Below are 27,402 nucleotides of genomic sequence, written 5' to 3'. Positions count from 1 at the left end.
ATTTCCCATTTATACAGTTGGGTTTTTACTGGAGCAATCTAGGTAAAGTACCTTGCTCAAGGGTACAGCAGTGTCCCCCACCTGAGATTGAACCCACAACCCTCAGGTCAGGAGGGTTGTTTATATATTGGACAATAATGTAGTCCTCATGATGGTGTAGATTCATAATACATGTTGAAGATTTACATTTTTCTTTTTAAGATGTGTTTATAAACCCAAAGGTAATGATGCAATCAATGTCCTTCCTGCCTTGGAAACATAGGGCAGTATGATTGGGGTCTTATAAGTACCTTCAAATTTCATTCTGAGTTGTTTTGTAACCATTTCTTTACTTTTTCATGGTGTTTGTAATCATTCCAGTACCATCTAGTGATATTGTACGTTTCCTTTATTTTTGCTGACAATTCTTGAAATGTATTTGTTTAAGTCGCCCTGGCTAAGGGCGTCTGCTAAAAAATAAACAATAATAATTCACTGACGTGCACCTCATTGTGCTGGTGCTTACTAATAAAGAGACACTTGGGCTGATCACATCATTGAAAGTTTTCAATTTAATCACCCTGTTTATGTGTGTGGCAGGCAACCCTAACGGAAGAGCAAGTTCCCAAACTCATAACCAAAGCACCTTAAAAAGGACTGAAAAAAAGAAAGAAATAAAAGCACAGTATTTCAGTGATTGCAATATACAGTGCCTTGCAAAATTATTCCTACCCCTGACCAATTCTCTCATATTACTGAATTACAAATGGTACATTGAAATTTCGTTCTGTTTGAGATTTTATTTTAAAACACTGAAACTAAAAATTGTAAGATGACATTGGTTTTATGTTGGGAAATATTTTTAAGAAAAATAAAAAACTGAAATATCTTGCTTGCATAAGTATTCAACCCCTGTGCTGTGGAAGCTCCCAGTTTACACCGATGAAAGAAATTGCCCTAACGAGGACACAATTACCTTACCATTGGCCTCCACCATTGGTCAGGCTGTGAATCTGAAGGAAAATGAAGACCAAAGAGCATTCTACAGAAGTTAGAGATAAAGTAATACAAATGCATAGATTAGGGAAAGGGTACAAAATAATATCCAAGTGTTTGGATATCCCAGTGAGCACAGTTGGATCAATAATCAGGAAGTGGAAGCTGCATCACACCACACAGGCACTGCCAAGAAAAGACCGTCCCTCAAAACTCAGCGCTCAAACAAGAAGGAGACTTGTGAGAGAAGCCACAGAGAGGCCAACAATCACTTTGAAGGAGCTACAGGAGTTCAGTGGCTGGGAGTGGAGTAATGGTGCACCAGTCAACCATATCAAGAGCTCTGCATAACACTGGCCTGTATGGGAGGGTGGCAAGAAAGAAGCCGTTGCTCAAAAAGTACCATCTGAAAGCACGTCTGGAGTTTGCCAGAAAGCATGAGTGTGACCCAGCTGCGATGTGGGAAAAGGTTTTGTGGTCAGATGAGACCAAGATAGAGCTTTTTGGCCAAAACTCAAAGCGCTATGTGTGGCGCAAACCTAACACTGCCCATGCGTCAAGACACAGAGAATCTGTGGCACTATTTGAAAATTGCGGTCCACAAGCGTCGTCCAACCAACCTGAACAACCTAGAGCAAATCTGCCAAGAAGAATGGGCCAAAATCACTCCGACACTGTGCAAAGCTGGTACATACCTACCCCAAAAGACTTAAAGCTGTTATTGCAGCAAAAGGTGGCTCTACCAAATATTAATGTGTGTGGGTTGAATACTTATGCAAGCAAGATATTTCAGTTTTTTATTTTTCTTAAAAATATTTCCCAACATAAAAACCAATGTCACCTTACAATAATTGATTTTGAGTTCCAGTGTTTTAAAATAAAATATCAAACTGAATGAAATTTCAATGTAACATTTGTAATTCAGTAATATGAGAGAATTGGTCAGGGGTCTGAATACTTTTGCAAGGCACTGTATGTACTTTTCAATACATTAACAAAGGAGCCTGCTCAACTCCAAAGAAACACTTGGAATCTCTGTTAGTAACATTCACTTCTGGTGCCTTGGTCATAGGAATTTATAATCTGCAGTAAAAAGAAGGATATGTACTGTTACCGAATCATTTGATATCATGCCCAGGGTCATTTATCAGACAAGGGTATGCTACCAAAGTAATTTCACTTTTTAAATAATAATAATAAATCACAATAATACTGCTTGTATGGTTTTGGTTATTTGGATTCTTTCAGTGCAGACCCACAGTAATTCTTCTCTCCCAGGTGGCAGATCCTGAAGAAGAGAGACCGCTTTTGTAAAAACTAGTGTGAGGAAACACGTCAATTTAAAGAACACACTCAGCCATTATACAAAAGCTTTTTTTTTTTTTAATTATATATATTTATTATTTCAGAAAATTAAGGAAGAGCGAGAATACAATCAAACTCTTCTACAGACAACAGTTCTTTCTTTCCAGCCTTTATATATTTTAACATTTAACTTGATCAACTTGGGCATTGTTAGGAGATTTTCACTTGACTTAAGTCACTAGAACCAGGTAGGTAGGGGGATGCAATTACCAGAATCTGGGAGGTTAGAAGGGCGTCAGGACATCAACAATCCAGATGCAACATGCCAATAGTGCAACTGTGATCTTCATGATTTCAGCTTCACTGTAACCGGCTGGGTGAACAATTTGACTTCAAAACCCTGCAGCTCTCCAACCATAATCTGTTCAACGGAGTCCCTTAAATCTTCAAATCTACTACTATAGTATACTTTATTAGCACCCATAAAGCTAGATTGTCTTTATCTTAGTGCTCACGTGAGGAAGCCGTGAACACTGAAGCATAAAGTCTATCCACAGACAGCTGCTACACTGTTGAGTGGCTGCACACTGACAGTTAGGCAGACTTGAAGCTGCTTATGAAGCCGTGCAATAAACATGACAGCTGGTTAACTGGGGGTTCCTTTTTCCACAAATAGGTTAATAAAATAAATAAATAAAAAAGCCACAACACAATGGAATAATCATGGCACAAATAAATGAGTACTAGAGCAACAGGGGGAATCGAAACTGCCTGTGGTAGATATAAATTGGGCTTCCCTAACCGGACCTTAGACCTTGAAACCCAACCATGCACACTGTGAGGGTTAGTGCATTACAAACAAAGTGGCTTTATGTATATATGCATGCATGTATGCATTCATGAAAACCACTTGAGAACCCTAGGTGAGGCAGCTTAGTGAAATAAAAAAGGTAAAAAAAAAAAAAGCAGAAACAAAGGTTTAGTGTTAGTTGAGGGCTTTGGCTGGTAGACCTATTTAAAAGGACACATCTGCAATAAATGCTGAGATACGTCAGTCAAATAATCTTCCCACGGATTCCTTGAAATAGCAATTTTTTCTCTTTCAACTTTCCTATAATATCTGTGCCTTCCTCTTAAAATCTCCCCCCCCCCCCTACTGTGTTTAACTATTATTTGGTCTCAATCCATTTTACACCGTAGTTCTGGCTTGTATACTTTATTTACAGTTGTATTCAAGTTTTTATGACTAACTGTACATCACTGTTAAAGATAATTAGATTTAGCTACATGGGTGCTATATTTAAACAGGGGTGAGGGGAATACCCTGGGTGGCTAACACAGGCAGTTTTGATCCTTGTGGCACAGACACTGTCAGTGATTGGACACCGTTTTCTCTTCGCATACAGCAGTCTGTAGCCACGGATCAGATTTCCTATAGCAGAAGAGAAAACTGACTTTGGAGTCTACTGGCCATGTTTTTCTCCTTTGTTGCAGTTGTTGCACAGTTCTTGAATAAAAAAAAAAAAGAAACAAAAAAAGTTAAATGAAAAATACATCCTGATTTTGTTTGGTTTAGTTTTCCTCCCATTTTAATGACCGTTAATTGGCCTTCATTTTCCCGTTGTGGGCACTGCCATTCTCCAGATGTGAGTGGCCATTTTCAACATGCTTCCCATTGGCAATGATGGCCCCCTTGCCACCATCCCTGTCCAGGGTTTTGGGCAGCCGCTTGCCCTTGGTGTACGACTGGTACCAGAAGTTGGAGAAGAGCACGAAGAAGAAGGTTCCGTATATCCAGACCAGGTGGACGAACAGAGGGAACTGGTAGTCACACTTGTCCATGAAGTAGTATTGAGTGACATGGAGGGACACAAGCACAAACTGGACCTGTGACACAGCAGAGAGGAACAGTGAGCACAGGTCAGCTTGGTATGGATAGTAAAGTGAAAATATGAATTGGAGGAATGCAAGTTCCCACGTTCCAAGCAAAAGCTTTGTCATCATAGCGTATTTTTTTGCTGAACAATTTGTTTTACCTACTGTTAATAGCATTTACCTTCAAATGATGTGCTTGGTTTGAAAAAAGAAAGAAAGAAAGAAAGAAAAGAAAGAAAAAGAAAGAAAGAAATGGAAAACTACAATATGAAAATACAAGATGAAAAAAGATTGTGGAAAGGGATGACTGATCGAGTACTCACAAGCTGGATTGCAGTCATGTACTTCTTCCACCACAGGTACTTTTGGAATCTGGGTCCAGCAGCTGACAGTCCATAATAGAAATACATGATAATGTGGACAACTGAGTTCACCATGGCATGGAAGGAGCCTATTCCACCTAGAGACAAAAACACACAGGCTCTAGAGACCAGCGACAGATATACATTAAATCAAATAAAATAAAAACAAAAAAAAAAACACACACTTTACCTCTTTTTGGAGATTAGTTGTTTTTTTTTATATGTAAATATCATTTTATAGTACTTTGTTGCTTACCATGAAATGTCACTAAATTAACCGAATGCTTTATTTCAAGATTAAATACGTGAACATTTTCATCAAGCAACAGCATTAAAACGTGATGAATCTGAAAAACCTACTGCATCCACCTCCCGTACTAAGCTGTGTACAGAATAATGGCAGACTCTGTTCATTACAACAACTACAGTGTGCAGTACAGGAAACAAAGCATTGTAGATGCACACCAGAGTTATTTGAAAAACAGAAGCAGAGCGACCTGAGTAACACGTTAGGGAAAACATGATTACCAGGTTTGGAATTCCTCAGGCACACCAGAGCACGCTAACATGCTTGATGGAAATGAATAGGCGGACACTGCTGCTGTTGGAAATTAACACTTTGAATCGGGGAGATGCTTTCACTAGCAAACTTTAAGGTCATACACATACATCTTCAAATATATAACGTAGCAATAGATTGCATGAATTCAAATGTATTTTATTTACTAAAATACTGTGTATATATATTTATCAATTCCAATTTCATCCATTTCTACAATTCATTGAAAACGGCAACTTAAATATATTAATATATTAATTAAATCCATCAAAATGTAAGGATCAGTCTCTGAAACTTGTGAGAAAGTAGGAATTAGCGTTCTAGTGTTGCCGTTGTTTGTATTCTCTTACTAGTAATGATTTACCCAGGATAACTCAACATCTAATTTCATGGGGGGGGGGGGGTGTTTACATTTATACAGCTGGGTGAGTCCATGACAAAAGCAGGTCAAGTGAGTCATTTCAACTCCTTCAGAAATGTAGTATAGGAGGTCAAAGAAAGAAAAACGCCCTCATCAAGCAGCTAAACCCTAAAGTAGACTAGGAAAGATATCTCCCATTATAACTTTGTGTGCGACTTTCAGCATATTCAAATATCGATATACCTACCATCGGCTTATGTTTCTACATAGTTACTTAGTGTCAAGATACACTACCCACAATTCTGGACCCTGTAAAGCCCTTCAAAAGGTCCTAAAAGGGAAGCATACCTGGTCCGAACTTCACCCCCCACCACCAGGTCCAGGGCATGACTGAGTGATGGAAAACATGGAGGAATGTGACCTGGCTGTTCTTCTTTCTCAAAACAAAAAACACCTGTGAAGAAGCAAACACCCAAAGTCAGCACCAGCCAATCTACATCATGCTGATGTCTGGAGAGCCCCTGCAACAACATCAGCTTGATTTACTCTAATGGCTTTCCACAGCCCCTCGTGAATATGCCTTCTGATGCTGCTGCTCTGCTCTGATCTGCAGCTGCAGTTACTGCTATTTGGTATTGTAGTCTAGAATACAGTGAGCATGCTTGTGACAGAAACCTACTGAACTGTACATTTAAAAACCTACCCAACAGAAATAAAGCAATGCTGATTTTTGGACACCGAGAGACTTTTTAATTTGTAACTGTTTTTTTGAGAAATTACTTCAGGAGTACACACAAGTATTTCATTCTCGCCATCAAGCTGCCTGGCTCTGTATATAAAATCCTGAATGCATTCATACACACATAAGCTTTATATAAATTATAGTACATCTACAAGACACTCCCCCAAACATTTTATTTTAAAAGGACACCTCTAAGAAATGGGGTGCTCCAGTTATCCCACAACCTGAGGCAGCACAATAGCCCAAGAAGGTGATCACACTTTATGGATAGTATTAACTGTGGGGTGCACAATTCCTATATGGGTGTATTTGTCAGCCTCCCTATAGAAATGCCACAGACATTCCTTGTTCTCAATCTTCCTAACTGAGCCCTGCTACAAATGACTGTTCTCTGTATCTTAAAGATTAATGAAAATGTATTAAAGCAGTTATCTTGTCCCATCTTGATATGGTTTACAATACACTAAAAACAAAAACCTGTTGACTGGTTTCTCCTCCAGCTGTGTCGCTTTAAAAGAGACAAACAAATAAAAAGTACAAGAGAGGAGACTCACTGTGTCCAGCAGCTCAATGAATTTGGAGAACAAGAAGAACCAGGCTACTCGAACCATCTGGGGGGAGAATATAAAGATGGTCATGTTAGGAATGTCTACCACCAGCATAGGGGAGATACAGAATGGGCACAATACTTCCCCACAGTAAAACAATCACTATGGGTTGTCGTTTTGGAAATGTACTTAATAATAATAATAATAATAATAATAATAAATAAATGTCAACATTATTTTTGCATTCTTTTCCAGTAAAGTTGAAAAGAATCCAGGTTGAATACAAAAAAATGTACTACAGTACAAAGAAACTTAGAGAAGCAATGAAACCCTTATTTTTGACACTTCTGTTTATCTTACGATCGTGTGTTAAAAGCTATTGATAAACAAATAAAACTTACTCGGAGGCCTTGTGGACTGTTTGAGAAATCCACAGGGTCGCACTTCCAGGTGTAGTCTGTTGCCCAGCCAGACATAAGGAACTGCAAACAAAAAACAAAGACAAAAAAATAATGAGAACAGTTACTTAGAGACTTTAAAGTGCATGCTGTGACTGGTAAATGACACGCTTGAAACAAAGTATCTTGAAAGTACAGTGGCTGCATTCAAGAAGCACTGGTATAGAACACCCAGACAGTTATGCAGGGAGCTTGTCCTCGCATAGGGACCAATATACAGTGGGCTTAACAAGGACCTGGTTACAAAGAGGGAGTATGTGGGAGTTAAACAGCTCAGCCATTGAATGCAACAGCTGAGAGCACCACCGTGTTTGCTGAACTGTGTCATCTTAATGCCTTCCCTTCCACAGCACCTGTGGCAGCTGACAGCAGCCACCAGCCTTTTCTGCCAGGGTGAGATTTGCATTAGAAAAAGGGTGAAGTCACACAATGGTACTCTGTTAACCACAGACCAGCTTAAACAGTGAGGCCATTTTAAAAGAAGAAATAAAGATGATGGCTTCAGATAGTATTATAAATGAGCTCTGCAGTTTCAGTTTGGCCAGTCTGTGGTGGTTTTAAATCTAGGTCAAATGCTATGCACTCTTTTCTGCTGTGTTGTACCTGCACAATAAGAAAAAAAAAAAAAAAAAAAAAAAGACAGGTGACAATTTTTTTAAACAACTGCAGAAGCAGAATAATGTAGAACCCCTTTATCTCAACCACTTTCAAACCTAAACTGCCTCCCAAACATTTCCACCAGCCACAAACAAAGCAAAATTGTTCTGACTGACTATCGCAACTGACTATTTTTAGTAAAAACTCACAGTCCTAATGATTGCAGGAGACTCCCTTACCTCATACACTATGAAGATGGAGAAGGCAACTAAGAAGAAGTTGTAAGCAACCATGACCCCCTTGAGGTCGTAGGGCTTCCTGTTGGCCATGAAGCGGGGTCCCACTTTCAGCACGAAGATGACGTAGCCCACCAGGATACTCGTCATGAGGGTGGGGCTCTGCATCATCGGGTAGACGTTTAGCCGGGGGTCTGAGGAGCACAAACAGTGTGTCAGGGTGCCTGCTGCTGTCACCGAGGTGACTACTGAAGAACAAATAGAAATATCCTAAACTAACATGAAATAAATCTGGTGTCCACATTGTACCAGGCCTAAAAAGGTTTGGAGCATGTAAAGTTGTTTTGGTAATTTTTTTTTTTTTTTTTTTGTGACTAGGATTAAATCCACAGCCTAAAGATCTGGGTTAGAAGTGCAAACTGGACATTCACTGGAGACCACCATCTTTAAACCCTTCACAAAACAGTTCCAGAATAAATGAAGCCTTTAACATCAGGGCTGGTTATGTGAAGGCTGAGGTCTACTGTGCCAACAAAACTTGTGAACAAGATATTTTAACCACAACATGGGTATGTGTCCCTCACCAGAGTGTTTCATGACGTCCTCGTAGAGTTGAGCAACTCGCGTTGCTAGTTCCATTATCATCTTCCCTCTATTTCCTTCCTTCCTTCCTTCCAAACCAACCTTTCAAATCCTGTGGATAAAAAAAAAAGCAAAACCATTACCTTTCCAGAACTAACCCTTATAACCTTCAATGGTTATATAAGGCAATCCCGTGGACTTTCAGACAAGAGAGCTGATCTAAAGTAAAAGACAAGTTAGATTAGATAACAGGTTTTCACTTTAAAATGGGTGTTTTCATGTTGACACAAGACTGGAGGGATCTCAGTATTCATACAGTTACATTGGACTTACTTGAACTTGCGAGTTGAGCTTGATATAATACAAGGTGTGAAGTTATATATATATATATATATATATATATATATATATATATATATATATACACACATATGAACACTCATTCGTCTTACCAAGTGGTAGTTAAATTTGGTGAATTAACTGAGTTAAGGCAAAAGGGTACCAATATTTATGAATGAACTCCATTGACTTTCATAGAGTTGGAGTCAAATATTTGTATCTGGCCTTAACTCAGTTAATTCACTATGTTGATTTCTCAGAAAATTACAATTGCAAATCTAATAGTCAGATTCAAGGTGCTCATTTTGGCACAGTGGTAGTCTATGTAGGAGATGTTTAAGAAATGCTTTTGCACAGTGTCTGAAGATCTTCATCATTGTGAAGTGGTCATCTGGGCTCATATGACACCAGTCTTAAAATGGTTGCAGAAAGAGTTCCCCAAGGTGGAAACTCTACATTTCTGGAGTGATGGACCAACTACCCAGTCCAGGTACAAAGGCAACTTTTACTGGCTTTCGACTGCCTTTCCTCCATGGCTTTGTAGAAGTGTAATGGAATTTCATGGAGGAGGCACATGGAAAAGATCCTCATGACGGTGTTGGAGGCACAGTCAAGTCCACAGCAGATAGAACTGTGGCAGAGAAAGAGGATACTGAAGACGCAAAGGTGCTTTATCAAAAAGTTCAAACATACTCATCACTACAGAAGACATTAGCAAAATAGAAGAACAAATGCCTACAGTTAAAATGACTCAACAACCAGCTGAGTGCCATGTGGAAAATGAAGAGGAAGCAGACATTAAATCACACCCATTCAACAGCTAGCTGATGCTCTTGTAGGTCAATGGTGTGTTGTGGTGCGTATCCTGGAACCATTACAGGAATGGCAACAACTGAAATGGGCAATTGCATCGAAGTCAAATATATGAACAAATTAGGCAAAGACAGATTCTACTGCCTGACAGTTGGTGATCAGGACAAAATTAATTACGCACTAAAAGATGTCCTAGGTCTAATCAAACCACATTTTGTGCTACCAGCCCAAAACAGTGCCCGCCATTCGAAACCTGACCAAAAACTTTGGGAAAAAATTAAAGAAATGGTAGGAAAGTAATTACTAGGAAAGTGACTTATCCTCAATTCATGGCATTCTAATAATTGTTACCGCTGTAAATAAAATTAAAAAGCATTAACACAAGAACCCCCGTCTGGGTATTTACTTCATATGTTTAAGAAAAGTCAAGAATGGACAACCGCTGGCATTCACCAAACGCAGAGTAATTTATATTTTAAATCCTAAAACATCAAACTGACACACATGCCGATTCGAGTGTTAAATAATTGGCCAAGAACATTTTAAATAGGTTAAAACCCCAAAAAACAAAAATAACCACATCATCTTTGTTCAGTTTTATTTTTCTGATGGCATTATATTCTATAACTCAATTTTCTGTAGGATTTCTATCTCGAGTGACCCTTGCTGTCGATCAGCTTACAGACTAAAAAAAAAATAATTGGACAATCTAATTAGCCAATTCCAGTCTCTTTACCTCAAGCCACCGTGGGAACAAACTTTATTCCATCCCTTTTTTTTAAAAAAAAAGAACTCTTCTGCAAAAGACTAAGCTAATTCTGAGCTACTAAGCAACTTACAATTTAACTTAGGTCAGCAAAACTTCAGCATTCGTTATAACATGTTAAATAAACCAGCATTAACCTACATGCAACATTGTTATTTCAAGAATTAAAATATAAAATGTTTGTTTCAGAAGTAAGGACTCATCTAGTTTTTCTTTCATCTGATATACTGTTTTTCACTGAAAGTGTAAAATCGGTATCTTATTATCTCGCACAGAATGATAATGGTAAAAATGTCTTTCCCTCTTCCCAGTTCTTTTCTGAAACAATTTGATAGCATAGCCAGGAGTCCAGTTTGTGAAACATATCACCAAAAAAAAAACAACAACTCATTATTATAACCAACACCAAACCGACACCAGGCATTCATAACAGACATTCATATGAAAAAGACAATTTATGCAAAATAGGAAAAAAATGCTTTAATTAATTTTCTACATCCACAGTGCATAATATTTATGTAAGTATTTTTTATGGTACATAATTGGTGTTTTCAGAAAAAAACAATTATGTAATACATTTATAATGGGTGTTGGTTATGATATAAAGCTAGAAATAAAAGAAATAAAAGTTTATATTAATTATTTTGTACATTATAGACACGAAGGAAAAGCACTTATAATACTTTTTTTGCAGCAGCATCAGATTTAATAGGTTTTTACATTAAGTGTTGGTTATGAGATTCTAGGGGGTTTATTCCTAAAAATGAACAAAAAGATTTATATAAAAATGAACAAAATTTGGTGTGCCAATATTTGGACGCAAAACTACAAAGTCTGCTGAACAGGGGAATGTTTCTAAAAAATAAATAACTTTTTAGATCTTGTTTTTTAGCCCAATCTACATAGTTATTTGAAAATTGTCCATATATATTTTAACCAGTCAGTCAGACACTTTTCACCAACAGTCAACCCAGTCAAAGTGGATGTAATCTGTGTCATGCCTCAGTAATATGACCCCCCCCCACACACACCCACACACACACACACTGTGGAAATAAGTCAAATCAATGAGGTTGTATCAAGAAGCAATACTTTATAAAAAAAAAATAAAAAAAAAGTAAGAAACAAAAAGAACTGCCTGTCTTTGCCATTCCCTCCCAAGGGAACAAAAACATGAAAAGTCCATTATGTAATTATGGAACTCAGCCTCCAATTAATAAACAGAGGCACAACAGAACACCATTACCATTCTGACTGGGGACAGGCGGTTTTTATTTTATTGGTTTTTTTTATTATTATTTTTTATTTCAGATTTATGTCCTGGCTAGGAACACTTGCGCTGATCAATGATGGATTAACTTTCTACAGTAATACCCACCGTGTGTCGACACAAGGCTTTTCAAACACTAGCAAAAGAACGGGCAAGCAGAAATAATGCTTTCATTTATTTATTAATTTATTTATTTTTTTTTTTTGGAGAACAAGATGGGAGCAAAGTCCCATTTCCAGTCAGGTGACTGAGGAAGGGGGTGAGCGGTGACAGCCTGGCTAACACGAAATGCAGACAGGCTTGGATGTACAGCTGGACCAAACTTCCCCATTACTGGGAAGATTTGAAGGCATGAACAGATACTGTACTCAGCGGAGATCAGTTCTGGTTTAATAAAAAATTAACCTTGATATGCTTGGAAAACCCCCATTCTCATCAGGGAACATCACGCAGTCTTTGCAGTTCAAGCTTGGTATAGATAACCATAACCATTATTATAGCAATAACATACTCCCACTGTCTAGGAAAGGTATAATGTAATAGCACAGTTAAAGATAACATCAGGGCTGCAATTATTAAGCTATAACTAGAGCTTTTGATTTTCAGTTTTAACCGATAAAACCCGATAGAACACCCGATACAAAAAAAAATAAAAATCGGTGGACAGCCATTAAACACCGGAAAAACAGTGGAAATAGTTAATCAATTCACGCTGACTTTAACCTTTTCCCCATTAAAAAATGAAACCTACTACAAAAATAATAAATACATTTCCCTGTCCTGCTGGGCAATGTGGGCAATGTCCCGCCTTCCTGACTAGATCTATCATTGATTTGAATACTTTAAACCCGCCCCAACTACTGAGTGACACCACATTCCTACATTTCTATTGGAGACTCTGCTTGCAAAATTTAAAACGAGATTAGTCAAGATGGAGGCTTGTTAGTGGGATTTAAAGCTGTATTACAATTAAGATACTGAGGATTTAATACAGAATTGTGGCAAAATGTACAAAAATGCCTACACACAAAAACCGCAGAAGAATGTGCCTGTGACTATAGGGATTTCGTTGTGGAAGACAGCAAAGGAAAGAAGGTACAACTTAAGTGTGCAAGTACTGTCGAGTTACTACTATACATATATTTAAGCATTTTGGAAAGTAACTGAAAACACTAATTTCATACAGTATATCATATATATCAGTATATTGATATGCAGGGCCTTTTAAACCCGTTTGACTGTGGAAAAAAAAATACTTTTAAACAGCGCGTCTAAAATTAACTGCGCGTGTGAAAATAAATTGGACCCGACGTGCCTGACGCGCACTTAATAAATGGACTGCAAAGGGTTTATTTGCCTGCATCTTCCTTCCATGCCAAGTTTTGTTGATAAACATCAAGATGCATTGTTATGGAGGTACCAGTGTAGATTAGTATATGAAAGAGATGATGCAGTTGTTGATGCAGGATGGCAAACTGGAGGTATTGGACATAAAACTCCATTCCAATCACTGTGTCTCCTATGAGTTCTTGCAACCAGGAAATTCAACTAACAATCATTTGAATAGCAGATCTTTTAAGATCATATTTACTAAATGTATATTTCCTTTAAATTAGAAGTAACTGTTGTCTGTAGTTGTTCTTTAAGCATTGGCACCAGCCTTGCCTTGTGTGTCGCTCAGTGCAGACTGCTTTGTGGAAAGCACAGGTAACTGGGTTCAGTGGTTAGAGCATGTGGCTGCCAAATACAAGGGGTCAGAGTTCAACCTGGTATGATTACAAGGCGAATCCTATTGTGTGCTGTAGCCTTTATCAGCTGGTATCAACTAGGGTGATGGTACTGCCACGTTGCAACGGTCACATCTCAGCAGGGGAAAACAAACACTTTGTATAGCTTTTTCCAAGGTGGGGTCAACTGTTTACAGGTTCCACACTCCCAGCAGCTCAGCCGTACAACATGGAGGGAGAGTGTTAAAAAGGTGGTCCACTGTTGCTATAACGACCAGAATACATTTCAGAATATCTGCCTTGGGTTTAAGGAAAAGTTCTGAATTAACATCTCAGCTATGGGGCTGCATTGAATAGTACACACCCAGTTGATTAGAGCAATAGTCTACTAACAAAATCATTAGTCAATATTCAGCTTGATAAAATACATCTTTCCAATTTTTTAAAATCAGAGCTGCACTATCCTTTTTCCACTGTTCTCCAAGCTTAGCAGCAATCTAGTGCAATTACAATGTTGTTATTAACCCAATCTTTTACTCCTCTGCTACTGATTGGAGTCTTGCCTTCAAAATTGTTCCTGGGTTGCTTTACTCCTTTTAAACTGTTCAATCTACCCACTGACTTCTAGACAGCTACTGCAAAACAAACAGATATTGTAGTCCTAATAAGCAACAGTTTCCCCTACAAACGATGCGTATAAACGGATGAACTGCCCACTGATAATACTCATACTTAAAATTCTTCAGATTATTTTGAGGAAGTGCACCACACACAAACAGACAGACCCACACACACACAAACAGACAGACATCACCCCACACGAGCACACGTCATCCCAGAGCACAACGTTATATAGGCCAGAGGTTACACGAGTTACGAAGGAAACACCTCAGGCCATTAGAAGCCCAGCCTCTGCTGCACAAACACTGCAGAACAGCAGGAATGCCTGTGGTCTCAGTTGCCTTGATAGTGCAAAGTGCACACCCCCACCGTAGCTGGGCTGATCAATGGATTTGCCGACCTTGTTTTTCAAACTGGACCGGATCCAGTAAATCAAGCCAGCTGAATTGTTGCAGAGCCTGAAAAACTTGCTGTGTAACAATATTTAAATAGACTGTCGCAAAGAACCTGAGACAAAACATTGTCTCCAGGTGTGGTTGACAATTCCTTATGCAGTGTTTTATTACTCTTCCATTCATCAGTGCCTGTTTATATTTAAATGGAAGTTGATATTTTCTATCAAAAAACAACCATAAAAAAGGCACCTTGTCTCAAGAATAAAAGAGATAAATATATAAAGAAAATTCAAACACACTTCCGCTCATATACAGCAGGCCATGGCTCGAGTCTAGACTTATAATCATAACTAAAGGGAGGACAACCCAGTCTAGCATTCGCAAGATAAGGGTATGTGAACCACTGCTGCTCTACAGTTCAGCATTGAGCTACCTAACCCACTACAGTCCAATACCACTGACACTACATCCCAGAGCTCTACTCCAGTTCAGAACTCTAACCACTAAGACTCTGTTCACACTACTGGGCCGGCCCTGGGCCGCCCCATATTTAGGTCTGCAACCCCGTTCACAGTTACGTTTTTAAGGTGCCTTTGTGCGTTCACATATGTGACTGAAAAGCAGGCCTAAAATGTGGCTTTTTTTTTTTTTTAATGGAAGGATAGTGTGCACTCAGAATGGAAGAGCTACCAGGATATACAGTAGTCATTTTGTAGCAGATGTTTCCTATTTATATATATTTTTTTCAATGCATCACAGAAGCAATTTTATGGCATATATTAAAAAAAAAAAAACACTGACTATTTTGACCTACTGGTATAGTGTGTAATGGGGTGACGGTCTGAGCTTACCCCCACCCACAATCACATTATTCTCATAAGAACACAGTTATTTAGAAAGCGGGAAACAGCAACTTGCTAGTGTTGACATGTATAAATATTTGTTTTCGTAATGGAAACTTCACTCAGATTGCAAATGATTATCTGGTTGTACACAGTGATTGACATTCACAAGACAAACTCCACGGCGGCCTCAAATCGCAAGTGTGAATGGGGTCTAAGCTGCACAGGCCCAGCTCTGCTACCTTCAAAATCCCCTCCGTCTACAGTGGCTAATTGGCCATTGCATAAATACTGAACGGGAATGAAACTGCTCTGACAGGGAGGACAGATCCTGTACAGAAAAGTAAAATTAAGAGGTGCTAGGTCCATGGCTCCTGAAATGACCTCACTCATGCTGTGCCATAAATCCAGAGCCTGAATTAAATGCTTTATTAATAAAGATAGATTGAGAAGTACCCAGAGACCTATTTATATTGCTGGGAGCTTTGCCTGGTCTCAGTGCCAAGGGCCTTTTAAGTCCCATGTGAGCTGTTAGGATATCATGATCGAAGACTTCGCCTTCCCTTGTGTGGAGGTTTTATGGAAGAAATACCATCAGACACACACCCAACCCTTTCAAAGTAGTAGATCATTGTATCCTCACATCAGCTGTAACAAAACACTCACTTTTGTTTATAGATACACAATCAGCTTTGCCACAGTAATCATCTCTCATAAAAGGAAAAGTCTACAGTTTCAAAAGCACTTTTAAAAAGCCAACATGATACAGTCCTTCTATTAAAAAATTATCCAACATAAAATAATTAGGTAGAGAGATGGACGTATCTGAAGAGGTAAACCTACAGTGCAGTTCTGTCAATAAATTAATCAGAGAGGGAAAGGGCAGCAAGTCACATGCTTCAAGGTAATAATGAACTAAAGGGACAGCATTAACATGAGAAACTCAAGCAAAAAGCTGGTTACTAATTGAACTGACTGGCCAAGGAGAGACAAGGAAAAAAAAAAAAAAAAGTATAAAAAATACAGAAAAAAGGGCTAGAAGATTAAAAGGAGTGAATGGAATGAGAGGACGCCCTTCAAAAAGAGCTACAGCACCACAGCAGGCCCCTCTCTTACAGCCAAAAGTTATCTGCATCAGAAGAATCGGGTATCCGCAGGTAAAAACAAGGATCAAAAAAGGAAAGTTAAAAAAAAAAAACTAAAAAAAAAACTAAAAAACAAACAAAAAACACACACATTCCTGGCTGAACAGGCACAAAACTACTGTACTGTACAAACTAGTCCCACTGTTGCAATTCTCCCTCCCATATTCATTGCTTCACAGCCTTGAGACCGGAGCCGGGTGTTCTGACATGTTGCATGATTAGAGACAGGAAAGGAAGGCAATAAAGAATTGTAAGAGAGAACAGAGAAAATCAAAATCAAGGAGGGCAGTTGCTCCTTTGCGCCAGCTGAGACTCACCTGTTGTTATCCTCGCTGATCCCCTGGTGCTGGGCACGTCTGTGTGTGTCGACAGCACCGACCTCAGAGTCCCGACTTAGAAGAGAGAGGGAGGGAGGGCGGAGAGAGTTACAGAAGGAGAGAGAGAGAGAGAGAGAGAGAGAGAGAGAGAGAGAAAGAGGCAAACTGACAAAATGTGACTGGTACTGCAGTCCACCAAGTCCCCACCCTCACTGAGTCACGGGCCAAATTAATAACCAGAGAGAGAGAGAGAGAGAGAGAGAGAGAGAGAGAGAGAGAGAGAGAGGAAGCAGGCCAACAAAGGGGTCACACCCTCCTCAAAAAAAAAAAGTTATAGTATGCACATAGCCCCTTCTGCACTTAGTTATAGAATCCTCCCCTTTCCCCTCCCCCGCTAAGTTTTTTTTTTTTTTTTTCTGCAAGGTAACTTGAGTAAAGAGTATGCTGAAGATTACAATCCAGTTTTCAACTCCTGCACAATCTATCACAGAAGGTTTTTGGTATAAAAACAAGCAAGAAATTCCCTCTTAAAGAGAATAGAATTATTAATGCCACGTGCTACTCAATCACCGAGTGATGCGTTGTTTTGAGAAGACGTCAGAACTGCAAACAGCAACATTCCAGGGCTTTTCTGGTCTTAATTAAAGAAACTGAATGTTGGCATTAATTCCTCTGTTTTTTAGTTTTCAAACTGCTAAGCGTGGTGAAACTGACCCCAGAGGGAACTGCTCTACAAACTACAGAAAACGCAGGAAACTGTTTACATTAGGAAGTTGGAGAACAGCAACTCTGAATTGAAAGATGTGACATTTCAAAATCAAACCTGAAATACTGTACTATTATGGCTTCCGGTAGGCTTTTGCAATATTATTTTGTAGTTTTGTTGATTTCATAATGTTAAATAAAAGATCTAAATTATGTTCACGTATTTTTTTTCCCCCCCAAACCAAAAATTCTAGGTGATGCAAAACCTTTGTACACTGTACTTGAAGGACAGAAGGATATTTCATATCGGAAACTCAACTTTATTGGTTCTAATATATTTAACACATTAGCTTGTTAAATAATTAAAAAACAGTTTCTTCTGGTGCTTTACATACTTAAATGCACAAAAATAACAACAACAACACCACTAAAGAGATGCAAATGTGAGATGTTTTTTTTTTGGCATCATGCTGTGAATACACTATGCTAATGCTAATATACCTTACCCTTGTGCAAATTCCCATTCAGACAGTCAACGATTTAAATATAGTATTTACTATACAAACACACAATGAGTATCTGCATATCCAAACCCCAACCCTCTCTCTCTCTCTCTCTCTCACACACACACACCCATCTGATTGTATCTAATCAGACAGAAATAAATGCTCAATACTGTATAAAAATGGTTTTGGTGGGGGAAAAAAAAAAACGCTCCACATTCAAAACATCCCTTTGCATGAACTTCACAAAACTTGCTTGGCAAAGCAAGTAAGTCACATAACAGGTCTGTTAGCCTTGAGCCATAGGATAAATGGATAAAAAGAACTTAAATCCCCCAAAAGCTGAAGAGGGCAACCTGACCCCTGCATCGTGGTAGAAGATATTATCTCTGCTTTGGGGCTTGGTGTACAAGACTACACTCCATGAAACCAGAGTACTCTAGGCCAAAATGTGTACATTTTATTGGGATTCCATTGATGCTTGGTACCGAGGCCAACTGTCTCCAGTACACACAATATGCATCCAACTGATTATACATGCCTAGTTTCAAGCAGCTACAATAGGATGTTTTCAGAAAGTTACTTTAAGAGCACCTGATCAGTCCAAAAAAAACACCTTACCACATTTTAAAATCACTCAAAACCACACGGAAACAGACTCCTGCTGTATGCACCTATAGACATGTTGGTGGTATTTCCATTGTTTTTGATCCCTTGAGAGGAATGTAGCATGCCAGGTTTTAAACTGTATGTTTCGACTTCAGAGAACAATTAAGGAACAGGGTGAGGCTCGGGAGAGGCACCTGAAGATGAAACTACCCAAGCAGGACTGACTACCACTCTGACTTGCTCATTTACAGAAGGATCGTTGCTGAACATCAAGGCGGGAGATTATTATTAGTATTATTTATTTCTTAGCAGACGCCCTTATCCCACGACCCTCGGTCAAGAGTCCAGAGCCCTAACCACTACTCTACACTGGGTGGGCTGTATTGTGGCAAGTTCTTGTGTTATATATATACACTGCTGCTGTTGCCCTGGATAAGAAATAAATGTTTATATATATATATATATATATATATATATATATATATATATATATATATATATATATATATAAATTTAATCTTAAACCTAACTGCAAAATATTGAGTTCAGATATTACACAACTGGAGTATTTTAGGACTAGATCAAAGTTAGGTGCAAAATGGAATACTAATCATTACAGTGTATTTTGCTATAGACCTATGTTGAATATCATCTCTATAGGTGTTACCTGTTAAGTCTCATCAGTAACACGATTTCGTGTTTTTTGTTATTTTTTTAATGGCTGTTTATTTCCTGATTGCAGAAGTTTGGATTAGATTAGACTGGAGTGACATTGTGGAAAGCAAGCTTGTGTCCCAACTACTAAAACTACCTTTGGGGAATGGAAACTAACAAACAAGAATGAAAGTGTGACATGATTAAACAGAGTGCCCAGAAGGCTAATCTACGGATACATGCAGGCAACATAATTATATTCTTGTGTATAATTTTGCATGATTGTGGGGTAAAGCAACTTTTTGTAAGTCTGAAATCAACCAAATAACTCAACACACCTGAATTAAAAAATAAATAAAATTACAAAAAAACAAAAACAAATTGAACTATAGAGACTAGCCCTGTGTGAATTGACTGTTTGTATTCTACTCACTGCGAAACGGTGGTGTTTACAAAATCATTTGTTTTTTGTTATAAATGTATGAATTTGGCATTGGTTTTAGTACACGTTTAATGTATGGACAGAAAAATATCCCTTTTTTTTTAAACCCCACAGCACTGGGAAAACAAACAAAACAACCAACAAAAATAAAAACCTCAAGATACAGAAGCTACAGATGTTACAGGTGGAGGACAGGATTACTTCTTTGGTGCCACTTTGAAATGTACAAAATGTTGATCCGCTTCTCTGCACACCCACAAATACACACATGAAAGAATACATGTTGCAAACCTCATCACAGTTCCAATAAGCCCTCCTGCCTCCTCTGTCTGACTACCCAAGTACCCGTGCACTAAGAGGTTAGTCTTCAAAGCAGGCACAGTTCTTGGGTTTTACAATTAAGTTGTTCCCTTTAATAGACTCCAGCTGACAGAGCAGTACCACAAACCCAGTGATTACTCTCAGCTTTATGAAAGGTCAACATCATAACCAAGTCACTAAAAATACTTTATATAAAAAAATAAAATAAAAAAAAATAGAGCGCAAAACCTTATATTTTACTATTTTTATACACTGCAACCAAAGACATACCAATTTGCTAACTAAGTTATCTTTAATTCTAAGTGTTTGAGATAAGGCAGGAAACGAGTTGTGGGGAGTTCATAAATAAACCCTTCTCTCGCCCCTCCACCTCACTTCAAATCATGAAAAATGCACATTATTCTTTTTAAATAATGTGCACCAATCACAACCCTTGTGATAAAACATGGTCTGAGAAATAGTTGATTAAGTTTACATTCTTGCCAGTGATTATTTTAACTGATACAATAACAAAATGAGGACCTGGTATTTTGAGTTTGCCATCAAAAGATTAAATCCAGCAAATTGCAGAATACCCAATACATAATGCCTAAGCTCCGTCCATGGGACCAGCTCTAGAACACATTCTCTGTATTATTGGGAGCAGCTCTCTACATCCACTGAGTATATTATATCTTTGGGTGGGAGATCCTACATGTAAATGGGACCCCTACCTTTTTCTTAAATTTGATCACACATACAACACACTAACTGTAGGTCTTCTAGAACATGGCAGTTAGGCTGCTTGAGAAAGGGCTCTTGTTTATCCCTGAGCACAAACACGCTCTAGATAAAGGACCTGCAATGCGTTTGCCATCTTTTGGTGCTCTTTTTAAATAATGAATGAAGCCCTTTTATTAAAGTGACAGTGGGAACAACAATGTTAAATAAAGGACTGTGTTTATCCATGACATATATATATCCAGTTAGGGTCACACTAGAATATCAGTTACACTGATGGAAAAAGCACATGGCACACACAGAAAATGCTTCATCAATGTAACACAAATTCTAATGTGTTTAGAACTTCTGTGAGAACATTAAATAATGCAGAGCTGGCCTGCTCAACAGTGCCTTTCGTCTGCTATGATTGTAACACAGTCAGATATGGGCCCAGGTAAATTCACTTTTTAGTTGAAGTGGTATTTCTGCAATTCAGTTAAAACATGTCTCAGTATTCAGCCTACTGTATTGAAATTGCACAGAAAGGGGTTTAATATACTGTAAAGCCATAAATATTTGCAAGCCTTTTATGTGTTTTTCACATAAGAAAAAAAAAAAAATTGGCACAAATATGAAATTCCACTAACACATACAGTACTTTGTATATTGCAACAGGTCGCCAACATTTCTGGAGCAAAATAGGTTTTATGGGTGTGATTCGCCAAATATTTTGGTCGCAAATATTTATGGCTTTACAGTATCTCAATAACTGACCTAGCATGAATAAATGAGATTTGTACCTAAAATGATTAAACTCAAACCGGTGCAAGTCTGAGGTAAACCCATGTTCCAGCTGGGGCACTGCAGCCTTTTTATCCTATTGAAAATGGTACTGTAAATAATGAAATGATTTAAAAGACAAATAAATTCAAGCAGCTGGGCTGTCTATCCATCTCGCTCTCTAGCTCAGTTTGTGTTTTAATAGTTATGTTTTACGATTGAGTGTTTTAAAGTCACAGAAGCTTTTCAGTGCATAGAAGAGACCAGGCCAGTAAACCTGGGTGACGTGTGGTCCTAGTGGTTTAAAGACGCACACCTTAATTAAAGCCCTCTCTAGAGATGTGTGCCTCCTTGACTGCTGGCAGTTATTACCGCCCCCATTGACTAAAGCAACATCCTTCCCCTGAGGTCAGTGACTACGGTAAGGCAATATTGCAGATGAAGATCTACACAGAGGGGAAGCGGAGCCTCTAATGAGCAGGGAAGCTAATAAGGAAACCCCTTCTACATCTGTAGTGTATAAATATTTATTTAAAAGCCAAAGCTTGCTAGTTGTAGCAAGCTATTTTTTGGTTCAGCGAGTGTGCCTGCACACATCCATTTCACAATAATTTTAATCTAGGAAGGGCAATCTGTAAATTGTGCCTGGGATAGTTGGGGTAAGGGAGGTGAAAGAAAATAAGAAAGGTTTCTGGAAGACAGATCGTTATTGTGAGTGAGGATGTATCTATCAGGCCATAAACGTCTTCACCAATCAGAACTGACGTCTGGCATTCATGCCACCGTCCCACAGCTGGAGTTCCGCCCCCACATGTCTGTGTCAGCCTCTGTAGCTGTCTTTCTGAAGTTTGAACTGTATTGATTGTAAAAGGGAATCTGTGTACAGAGTGCTCCAAAAATAGGATCTTTTAGAAATGTATGTAAACTTTACATTTAAGAGTAACAATACTATATGATGTTAAGTAACTGTTTAGTGTCAATTACACATGGACAAAATTCACATTACCATTTTTTCTTCAAGGTACCAACTAAAATACTTAGAGACTGCACAGTAATCTGTGGACAGTAGCTTGTTTAAAAAGTTCCATATTCAAAAGGTGGTGTCCTTCCTAATACAATAAGGAAGGAGTACATGCCACATACTTTACCAGTTTCCCTCTCTATATTAAATCTGTCTAGAAATCTGTGCTTTCTTTATGTCTGAGTAACTGGGTATACATAAGATGTTGTCTTCTAGACTCATGACTGCAGCGTTTAGCTTGATTAAATTACAAGCATTTCTTTGCCACTACACAGTGGAATGATTTGCCACTACACAGTGGAATGAGCCATATAGAAAAACAAGTGTGCTGCTCAGTATGAAAAACCTTTTCACTTCACATTAAGTCGGCACTAACACTCAATTGTTGTTTTTCTGAATATGACTACTAGTCTATTTTAGTGCTTATGTGTCTATCTGTGGAAGTGACTTTTCCCAACTTTACACTTTTTCTAAAATTGATGGAAATGCATTCGAAATTAAATATGAATAAGCTTGTAGTGGAGTTTAGTACTTCATGTTTTAAACTGAAATAGCCAATAGTCCAGGGTTATTAAAAGCTATTCAGACTGGTTTGAAGCTAAATCTCAGTTTAAGGACAACATTTAGGGGTATTAATAAAATGTATTAATTTCAAATCCACAGTTTTCTTTATACAGAGGGAGGACAGGTTATCGATATCTCACTCAGGTGATCTCTCCAAACTGGGAGATTCACATCCGAATGCCCTTTTAGTACAACATCTTTTAGTTTTAATGAGAAGAGTAAAAATAGCATTGCATTTAATGGATTGGAGGAAACTCATGTTGAGCAGGTGTCACTAAGTGTTTTCAACTTTACAACAATCTGGGAAGGATTTTTTTTTTTTTACATACTAGCATGTAGACCTTTAAGGATAAACATGTCACTGATATTTTAAAATGTCTACTAGCAGTCTGACGCTGTAACGTATTTTGCTTATTTTAAGGCAGATGAGTAAAGTACTCTGACAAATCACTGAAAAACACAAAACAGAGGACTCGACTCGGAATTTGGCACGGCTGAGCCCATGTGCGCATGCATCCAGATCACCTCTAACTGGCCTCCTCATATAAACATGTCCTTTATTAAAAAGCCAATGTGTTGCAGCTGATTTGAAAGAGTTAAGAGCTGGGGGCAGCTGTGATTAGTGTGTAAGATTAAGAAATTAATGCCAGGACACACCCAACAACCAGACTGCTCCAAACCCACACCTTTGGTCTCAATGTGGGATTGACGCCCTACCAGAGAAACAGCCCAGCACACAGCCACTCCATCCGTCAACTAGCATGGCACCAGAGAATCGCTCAGGGAAGGAATCGGCACCTCTTGAATTGAGACGCATATCTGGCTCTTCCAATGAAGAAAGCTATTTTTTAAAGCTTGCAATAAAACAAATACAGGGAGCATTATTATGGGCAGGTATGCACAGATCGATACATAGCAATGTACAGTATCTCACTGTTCTTCTAATTGAGCCAACATTCATCTCACTTACATTCAATTTTGACTATTTTGTAAGTGTCACTGTGTGGGAAAGTATTCAGAAACCCCATCATGTTTGGTTCTTCAGAACAAAAAGGTTGCTGTCTTCCAGTTTGAAGCCTCTCATTCACTAGCTGAAATAATATCTACAGAACAAAAGGCAGCAGTTTCTGCTTTGAATTTGCATAAAAGGTAGCGCAACGAGAGCCGTAGTCATATGTATGGTACAGCTGTACGGTATTTTGTTTGACTATTTTTGTAAATAAGTTTAGAATGGTTTTAGTCATGGATGAGAAATTTGGTAGAAGTCTGTGTTGTTGTGTGTGAGTTGTGTACCGTACCCGCAGTTTATGTCCATTTGCTTCAAATCGTCAGAAATTCGTGCATAAACGTTCTCATTTCTGGCGCACGACTCCAGATCTTCCTGAACACTTCTATCTGCCCACAAAGAAACAAGAGCCTGCACTACCTCAGCATCCCAAGTCTGTACTTTTCTCTCATCACACTCACTGCCCACCATGTTTGTTGTTTTTCTTTCTGGAGTGTACTGGCTTATGCAACGTAATGACAAAAATCCTTAACCCCGCCCCTGGCTCGGCTTGGCTTGCAGCCGGACTCAGATGTCTTGTGAGGCTGGAGGTTCACAGTTTGGTTCTGACTTGGCTCGACAAATAGCCTTTAGAGAACCACCTGTACCGAGCTCTCACGGGTCGGATGTGTAGTTCAAATACACATTGCAAGAGTTTCCATATTGTTTGGTGTACACATGTCAGGACTTGAAATATTTGTAATGTATAGAATTAAAAGGTATTATGTACAGATATAACTCTTTAATACCTGTTGATGGCAGAATCATGCATCAGGAAGTACATGAGTTTCTGGCCCTAATTGTGTGTGAAATAAACGTTCCCTACAAGTCAGAGGCTGTAGGTTTCTTAAGCACATAATTGTATTTATTTATTCATTTACTTATTTATATATTTGACACCTCAAAGCGCAAATATGACCTTGTTTAGTAGGCAGGCCAATAAAACACCTTGGGCAGTAAAAAGGGTGAAACACAGAGCATCAAGAAAATGAACAGACAATAGTGTGAGAATCTCTTAGAAAACAGTGGGTAGCGCTTCCAACTTTTGATGCATTTGCTTGTCAGCTGATCAACTTACAATATCTCCTTGAGTCTCCCAACACCCCACCCCACTCCTTCCCCCAGACTGCACAATGCCATCTCTAACATAGAACAACACTCACTGTACTGTTCCAAGAAAGAATCCCGAAGCTAGACTGCTATATTTAGATGTATATCTCTGTGTGGAGTGGATCTCTCAGGGTCAAGATATGCATCTAGAAATACTTTCACAGGCAGTATCCAAGGTGGGGTGAGAAGACACACCCATTGGCACATGCATGACACTGACTGAAGGATCCTACACCAAAGCTGACATGGTGATTCCATATTCCAAGTATAAAGAAAGTGCATGTGCTTAAAGTGCATGTGCTTAAAGTGCATGTGCTTACCACTCTCTGGATACTACAGTATATAAAAAAGAAAGATTCTGTACTTGTTTAATGTGCCATTTCTTACATCCACTAGGGGGGAGTGTTGCGGGTGCAGAGATTGCAGGTTACACTCTGTTGTACCAGATGTACTTAAGATGTTAAACATGTTTCTGAGAGCTCTAGTTGGGCTACAACTGAATTTAATTTTAAATTAAAAAAAAAAAAAAAAGTCACCAGGAACATGAAATAGAAAATGATACGACCAGATTGCATTTGTTAAGCTAACTCTAATACTTCATACCCAGACAAGTGCTTTCTAAAGTGCTAACCAGACAAAACATAGGATTGCAGATGTGGACAGATCAGGAGAAGTGAAATGCATAAAGAGTAAACTTACCTAAACTCCAGAACCACAACTTCCAGTCAGGTGTGCAAGGCTCTCTCATCAATCACCCCTGACAGAAAGTTAAGAGATCATTAACAAGTAGAAACTCCTGAAGAACTTCGTGAAGGACAGAACCGATGCAGCTCGGACCGGCTTTCTGAACACTCCCCCTGACAAGAGGCACCACCATGTGATTAACACACAATGCACTGAGGGAGTGACAATGCAAGGGCTCACAGCTGAGCTGAATATTTTCATTCTGAGTTTCTAAAAATCTCAAACCTCAATCTCATACTGCAACCCTTTATAACTTGCAATAAGATCTTCCAGCTCACTCTGGAGATTAACCTTCCATTCTTCCCATAACAGACTCTCTACACCTCACTGTAATTAAATCAACAGAGGTGTAGATTCTCAAATTCTTATTAAAAAAAAAACAAAAAAACATCTACATACAAACTACCAGTAACATTGCCATGTGCACAGAAATGCTGCATTTTCTAGTGGTAGCTTTATATGAGACACCAACGGAGCTGAAAATGTTAACAGCTCCTATAAGGTAAACCCTTAAACATATGTAAAATATTTTTCAAACTCTATGGGGCTATTAAGTTACAAAACCTGAACTAAGTGAATTTGCATAAACACAAAAAGATAAACTTGAACTCAGGTTATGTTCCATTTTAGCGTGGCTTTCGATGTGTAGCAAAATAGCTTTTTATAATAATATGTAGGGTTAGACTTGAGAGCTGGATAAGTAACTCCAGGTGTTCTTGCAATCCAGTAAATGAAAGGAGAAGAAAAGCACAGTGGTTTACAAGGAGTCCCAATCTTATGTACCCACCTCAGTTGTAATATAGTATGATGCAGCTTCCCTTTACTCAGCTCAATCCAAATATAATTTTACTCTAGGGCCTAGAGTAGAATATAAATTGTGTTGACTTCATCCATCGTTGTTTTCACTGGTACCCAAATCTAACTTTTTTTTGTTTTTGTTTTTATTATTGAACTGTGGAACTAGTTTCATTACAGCATTAGGTTATTAAACTGAAATTTCCAAGGAAAGCAGACTCGACTGAGCTGTACAGCTACACACAACGACTCATGTTATTTATGTTCACCATTTCGCGGCACAGGCGCTACGGCAAAGTACGGTAAAATATATAAGTAACAAGACCAAATATCAAGGCCACCAAAGTTTATACGTTTTTATCTTTGCAATAATAAGCAAATAATAAAACCGACTTACACATGTGTAATCTAATGCGAAAGCACGTCCCCGCTGAATGTAAACCAAACCCACCTTTAGAAGCCGCTCCAAAGCGTTTGATTGAAGTTAAGTTATTTTCCTCTATACCGGCGCGGTTCCACCTACTTCCTTATCACCTGACCTACACATTGCTGTCAGCCCAGGCTGGGTATGG

General features: G+C 38.6%; 1 protein-coding gene across 4 annotated transcripts; it reads right to left on the bottom strand.

Moving 5' to 3' along the window:
- Positions 1-536: 536 nt before the first annotated feature.
- On the bottom strand, positions 537-27,396 carry LOC117405636 (elongation of very long chain fatty acids protein 1-like). 4 transcript variants are annotated; one of them, XM_034008846.3, is made up of 9 exons: positions 27,282-27,396; positions 25,991-26,048; positions 8,603-8,712; positions 8,022-8,212; positions 7,129-7,209; positions 6,734-6,790; positions 5,786-5,891; positions 4,479-4,615; positions 537-4,167 (listed from the first exon to the last, which is right to left on the bottom strand). In XM_034008846.3, the coding sequence occupies exons 3-9, from the start codon at positions 8,661-8,663 to the stop codon at positions 3,880-3,882; spliced, it is 921 nt and encodes a 306-aa protein (XP_033864737.1). In that variant the 5' UTR covers positions 8,664-8,712; positions 25,991-26,048; positions 27,282-27,396; the 3' UTR covers positions 537-3,879. The 4 variants fall into 4 exon arrangements, with proteins under 4 accessions (XP_033864737.1, XP_033864746.1, XP_058887585.1 ...); XM_034008855.3 differs by having other exon boundaries at positions 27,228-27,312; XM_059031602.1 differs by lacking the exon at positions 27,282-27,396 and adding an exon at positions 26,823-27,063.
- Between the last annotated feature and the right edge of the window lie 6 nt (positions 27,397-27,402).

The sequence above is a fragment of the Acipenser ruthenus genome, chromosome 10 (assembly GCF_902713425.1).
Source record: "Acipenser ruthenus chromosome 10, fAciRut3.2 maternal haplotype, whole genome shotgun sequence".
Lineage (NCBI taxonomy): Eukaryota > Metazoa > Chordata > Actinopteri > Acipenseriformes > Acipenseridae > Acipenser > Acipenser ruthenus.
Note: the sequence above shows the minus strand (reverse complement) of the source record. Positions and strands in the feature narration are given on the sequence as shown.